This window comes from Caretta caretta, chromosome 6 (assembly GCF_965140235.1).
Source record: "Caretta caretta isolate rCarCar2 chromosome 6, rCarCar1.hap1, whole genome shotgun sequence".
NCBI classification, from domain to species: Eukaryota; Metazoa; Chordata; order Testudines; family Cheloniidae; genus Caretta; species Caretta caretta.
Window position 1 is genome coordinate 1,484,667 of NC_134211.1, and position 5,639 is coordinate 1,490,305.

General features: G+C 64.7%; 1 protein-coding gene across 2 annotated transcripts; it reads right to left on the bottom strand.

The window, feature by feature from the left end:
* Window positions 1–991: 991 nt before the first annotated feature.
* Window positions 992–4,627, bottom strand: LOC125638944 (claudin-4). 2 transcript variants are annotated; one of them, XM_048855266.2, is made up of 2 exons: window positions 4,513–4,627; window positions 992–2,224 (listed from the first exon to the last, which is right to left on the bottom strand). In XM_048855266.2, exon 2 carries the CDS (start codon window positions 2,204–2,206, stop codon window positions 1,565–1,567), a length of 642 nt encoding a protein of 213 aa, XP_048711223.1. In that variant the 5' UTR covers window positions 2,207–2,224; window positions 4,513–4,627; the 3' UTR covers window positions 992–1,564. The 2 variants fall into 2 exon arrangements, with proteins under 2 accessions (XP_048711223.1, XP_048711222.2); XM_048855265.2 differs by lacking the exon at window positions 4,513–4,627 and adding an exon at window positions 3,807–4,169.
* Between the last annotated feature and the right edge of the window lie 1,012 nt (window positions 4,628–5,639).

A 5,639-nucleotide genomic window follows, 5' to 3' on the forward strand; every position in this document is an offset into this window, starting at 1 on the left:
GGGCGGCTGGCACCAGGAGAGACATCTCCCATCCTCTCCCCCCCACAGGTCGGGGGCGATGCTGGGGGGGCGGGTTTCGTTCAGCAGGGAGGGAGAGGGGTCAGCACAGCCTGAAAGCCAGGCGCACCCCCACCCCAACTCTAGGCCTGTTCGCTCATATACTAAGCCCCTTGTTCCCACACCACACTCCCAGTGGGGGCTCTAACCACTAGACCCCATGCTGCTGAGTTGCTGCCCTCCCCCCAACAGGCTGTTCCCCCTTCAAAGCTCTGGCAGGGGGAGGGATTCCTCACCTCCAGGCAGCTTTGCAATGGAGCAGGGAAACAGCTACCAAATTAACCCACTTCTCTGCTGCCGAGATGCAGCCACCTCTGGGGCAGAGCAGGTGCATAACACTGTGGAAAGAGCACCCCCTCACCATGCAGCACAGGGCCCCGCCTGCAGCTGGTGAGAGCGCCCCCCCACCACTTTCCACCCAGCCGAGGGCAAAGCCCTGGTCACCCTGGGCCCATTCAGACCCTGTCAATGCCTCCCTTAGCAGCATGGGCTTGGTCTGATCCGCTGCCTGGGGAACCACCCGCCACATTATCCTGAGGTTAAAACCCAAGCAGGGGACAGAGGAGCCACAACCCCTGGGTTTCATTCCTCCCCTCCCAGAACCAGAGGGTTAGAGCAGGGGGGCTGGGAGCCAGGACCCCTGGGTTCCATCCCCAGCTCTGGCAGGGGAGTGGGGTCTGGTGGGTCAGAGCAGGGGGAAGGGGAGGAGACGCTACTTCCCAGGGCGGCCCTCCCAGTTATCAGCTAGTCACTTCCCTCCACTCCAGCACCGTCCGGTCAGCAGCTACTAGAAGCCGTAGAAGATCGGGCCTGGAGCAGATGGAGAGATGCATTTGAAAGCACTAATGGTGAGGGGGTGAAGGGAGCGGAAAAACCAGTCCCTGCAGCGGGCTTCAGACAGATCCCCCCTCCAGGGAGCACTGCAGGCCATTGCTACGTACAAAAAAATCTCAAGATACTTTATTCGTCATCTATAAAAACAAGCAGATGCTATGAAAAATATCCAAGGACTATGTAGGACACATGCAAAGGTTAAAACTAGGCAACCCAACTTCCATCCTCCTCTAGAGGCAGAGGCTAGGCTTGGGGTGCTCTATTTGACCTCCCCCCCAAAGATAACCCTCTAATTTCCAGCGATCAGCCCTTCGAGGGGGCAGGGCCTCGAGCTGGGCGGCATCAGGAGACGTTCTGGGCCTAGGGAGGGGAGAACGGGGCCGGAGAGGAGCTGGGCTGGGGTGTGAGACGACCCACATCTGAGGGGAGAAGAGCTGGAAGGCAGCAGGACGCTGGTGGACCGTGTGGGCCGAGGACCATTGCAGCGTGGTGGGGCCCAGAAGCTAAGGTGAAGCCACCACGAATGGCAGAGACCCTGGGCCTGGCAGCTTAGCTTCCGTCTTCCCTCCACCCGGCAGACGCGGTCCCAGCACCCACCCAGCGAGCTTTGCACCCAGGAGTCTGCTGCGGGGATGGGGCCCCCACCCTCTGCCCACCCCCACCGAGGGGCCCCTCAGACGTAGTTCTTGCTGGGGTAGTCACTGCGGGGCTGGGAGGCGGCGGCCGTGTAGCGGGCACTGTAGTTGGGGTTCTTCTCGGGACAGGTGCAGCAGAGGAGGGCGCCCCCCAGAGCCAGCAGGGCCGCGGCGGCCCAGCCGACGTAGAGCGAGGCCCCCAGCTCCCGCTTCTGGGCTTCGGACACCAGCGGGTTGTAGAAGTCCCGGATGATGGTGTTGGCCGACCAGCACACGGGGATGAGGCAGAGGACGCCGGAGATCACGAAGACGGCGCCGGAGACTATCATGAGCCGCGCTTTGGCGCCCTCGTCCTCCACGCAGTTGGTGCACTTGGCGCCCACGACGCTCGCCAGCAGGGCCAGCAGGGCCAGCAGCACCGAGATGACCATGAGGGCGCGGGCAGCCTGCAGGTCCTGGGGCAGCGCCAACATGGAGTCGTAGACCTTGCACTGCATCTGGCCGGTGCTCTGCACGATGCAGTTCATCCACAGCCCCTCCCAGATGGTCTGCGCCGTCACGATGTTGTTGCCGATGAAGGCCGTCACCTTCCACGTGGGCAGGGCGCAGGAGATGATGGAGCCCAGCCAGCCCACCACCGAGAGCGCCATGCCCAAGATCTGGAGACCCGCTGAAGCCATGATTGGGTGGGAAGGCGCCTGCCGGGAGAGAGAGGGGCGGGGAGGAGGTAAGAAGAACTCAACATGGGGGGGGGGCCCCCAGGAGGTCTGCGGGGATCTGGCCCCACAGCATTTAAGAGACCCTGCTTTGCAATTTCACCCTCAGTGGGACTTTGGGCTGGGCCCTAGCGTGAAGCGGATACTGAAGGACCTTCAGTTGGACCAGCCAGGAAGGGCAGCAGCCCCCATAACTCCTGAAGGTGTCTCGGCTCACCCGCCCCCACCTGGGGCAGGATCACCCCCAACGGTGCCCTCACCCGCCCCCCATGTCCCACTGGAAGGGGCTTGCACCCCTTCAAGATTTCCCCCTCCCACAACGGCTGCCCTGAAGTGACCCCAAGATGGGGGCTTGGGGGCGGGTGGCAATGGGGGCCGGGGAACATCTCCGGCCCACGCCTGCCACTAGTCCGGTTCTCCTTCCCCTCCTTGGCCATTCCTCAGTGAGTCACCACCTGGCCCGGATCCCCACCTCCATCAACTCGTGGCAACTTCCCTCCGAAACTTGGCTTCTACAACCCAACTGGCTCCCGCCGTGGGGACCATCCTGCCCCAGGGTGGGATGGGGCATCTCGCTGTCCCACTGCCTTGATCCCACCCCGGGCTTCCCCCCTCCCGGCCTGAGCCTCATCAGCCCGGGTTCCCCCACCCCCAGCGGGGGCAGGGAGAGCCAAGGAGGGCAAGCGCCCCCCAGGGCCAGCTGCGTCTGCGCCCCAGGCTCAGGGCTGAGCAAGGCTTTTGGGCCCCCCCCCCCCCCCATCTGCTGGCAGCTGTAGAGCGTGTGACGGAGAAGTGCTCAGACGTGACCCCAAGGGGGAGATGCAGCCGTGTGGGGGGGGAAGAGATGGGCCCGGATGGGGCAGCCCCGTCTTGGGCCCTTCTCACCCCCCCCAGTTGGCTTCGACAGAAAGTCGCCCAGCCCCCGCCCATACCTCTGGCTCAGCGGGCTGTGAGGGGAGGAGCTGGCCCACAACTCCTGCCAGGCCAGGGACGCCCCCCACCGGGGCCTGGCACACACACCCCCCCCCGGCACGGGCCTGGGTTAGCCCCTGGCTACCCAGGGGACGAGAGACAAGCCCAATCCGGAGGCAAGGCCCCCCCCCCCGCCACGGTACGGAGCTGCTCCCACACGGGGGCGGGGTGTGAGGGGTCCCAGGACCCCGCAGCAGGGTTTCCACAAGCACCCGGACGCCTGGGTTCCATCCCAGCCCCCGGGGTGGGCGGGGGGAAGGAGCGGAGTCGGGGGTGGGAGCCAGGACGCCTGGGTTCTCTCCCAGCTCTGGGAGGGGAGTGGGGTCTGGTGGGTGAGAGCTGGGGGTGGGCGCCTGGACTCCTGGGTTCTCTGCATTTGTTCCAGCCCCTCGCAAGGCTCCTTTCCAACCCGCCCCCGGCCCCGGCCCCGGCCCAGGGGCTCAGGAACAGGTAAAAACCCAGAGCCAGGTGTGTGTGGGGGGAGACAAATCAGCTCCTGCCCCCGCCCCCAGCCCAGTGATCACCCCTTCCCCCTCGCCCCCGCCTCGGGCCCGGCCAGCCCCCGGGGACAAAGACCCTCCCCTGTTCTCACCTCAGCCCCATTGTCCGCAGGTTTCTGTGAAACTCCCCCCCCCCGCTGGGCAGGCAGTTTCAGATGAAACGGAGGAGGGGGGAGGGGAGCAGCGCGATTCCAGCCTTCCCCGTCCCCCATCCCCGAGAGCGGCCCCTTTGTCCCATAGCCGCGCCGCACACGTGGGCTGGTTGGGGGCAGGCATTGCCAGCCCCGCGGGTCTCTGTGCCCCCGGCCACAAACAGCAGCTCAGGCTCAAGCCCCGGTGTAGGGGGAAAGAATTTGGTCGTTTTAGGCAGGGGAAACTGAGGCACGGGAGACTGCTTGGGGCACACAGGTGGATTAGAACCCAGGAATCCTAACGCCTGCTTCCCCCATGGTCCCACAAACACACTGCTGGGCCAGAGCATGAAATAGGAGTCCTGCCCCCCCCAACCCACAAGCCCCCACTCCCCCCCGCCCGAGAACCCAGGAGTCCTGGCTCCCAGCCCCCCCCGCTCTACCCATTAGCCCCCACTCCCCTACCCGAGCTGGGGAGAGAACCCAGAGTCCCAGCTCCCAGCCCCCCCGCTCTACCCATTAGCCCCCCACTCCCCTCCCCAAGCTGGGGAGAGAACCCAGGAGTCCTGGCTCCCAGCCCCCCGCTCTACCCATTAGCCCCCCCTCCCCTCCCCGAGCTGGGGAGAGAACCCAGGAGTCCCGGCTCCCAGCCCCCACCCTCACTAACCTGTCTCTCCGCAGTAACTCTCGCCAAGGTCTGGCTCCCCCCCAAGCCCCAGCACACGGCCTCCCTACCGCAGTCCCGCAAATTGCAACAACAAGCAGCGGGCAGGCACCTCCCTGGGGGGTTAAATACCGACCTCCCCCCGCCGCCCACTCCCCGTGACATCACCCCCAGGTGAAACTCAGTCCACTTAGCACTGGCCGGATAATTCCCCCGCCCCTGTAAACAAAGAGCCAGCCCCTCTCCCTGCAACTGGCTCAAACTAACCACAGCCCTGGGGCAGCAGCTTGGGGGAGGGGAGGCCGGACTCCTGGGTTCCCTTCCCGGCTCTGGGAGGGGAGTGGGGGCTAGTGGTCAGAGCAGGGGGCCTGGGAGCCAGGACTCCTGGGTTCTCTCCCTGGCTCTGGGAGGGGAGTGGGGGCTAGTGGTCAGAGCAGGGGAGCTGGGAGCCAGGAGTTCTGGATTGTAATTTCTCTCACTTCCCTTTTTCCCCCCAGGTTGAGTCACGGTCTGGCCAGTTTCACTTCAGTTTCTGGTGAATTTCATCACTCCTGTTTCATGCACCATTCTTTGCCATAAGCAGGGGCTCAGGGAAGAGGGGTATCAGAGCGGGGACTCATCCAGGAGCTAAGGGGGAAGGGAGCAAAGGGGGGGTGGTTCGTCCCAGGAAGGGGGTAGAACCCAGGTATCCCAGCCCCACCCCCTCTAACCCACTAGAGCCCCCCTTCCCTCGCTGAGGAGAGACCCCAGGAATCCTGGCTCCCAGGCCCCACGCTCTGACTCACTAGACCCCACTCCCCTCCCAGAGCTGGGGATAGAACCCAGGAGTCCTGGCTCCCAACCCCCCTGCTCTAACCCACTAGACCCCGCACCCCAACCAGAGCCAGGGATGGAACCCAGGAGTCCTGGCTCCTGGCCCTTTCTTGTCAATGTACCAGCCAGGGTGTGTTCTATGGGAGACCCAAGACAACAGCACCCCTCTGTGGCCAGAAGGGGAATTGATATCGGGGCGGGAGGGGGGGCAGGGTACAGGGGTGGGGTGTGAGCCCCCCTAGCCCCACAGTGACCCTACAATAACGGGCTGTGGTGGATGCCCCATCACTGTCAAGTTTGACCTCAAGATGGGAGGT

Excerpts from the sequence above, each read along its gene's own strand:
- LOC125638944 (XM_048855265.2), bottom strand. The coding sequence starts at position 3,926 with ATGGGGGACGGGGAAGGCTGGAATCGCGCTGCTCCCCTCCCCCCTCCT. Across the intron at positions 2,225-3,806 it reads CTGCGGACAATGGGGCTGAG|GCGCCTTCCCACCCAATCAT; the intron begins GTGAGAACAGGG and ends CTCTCCCGGCAG.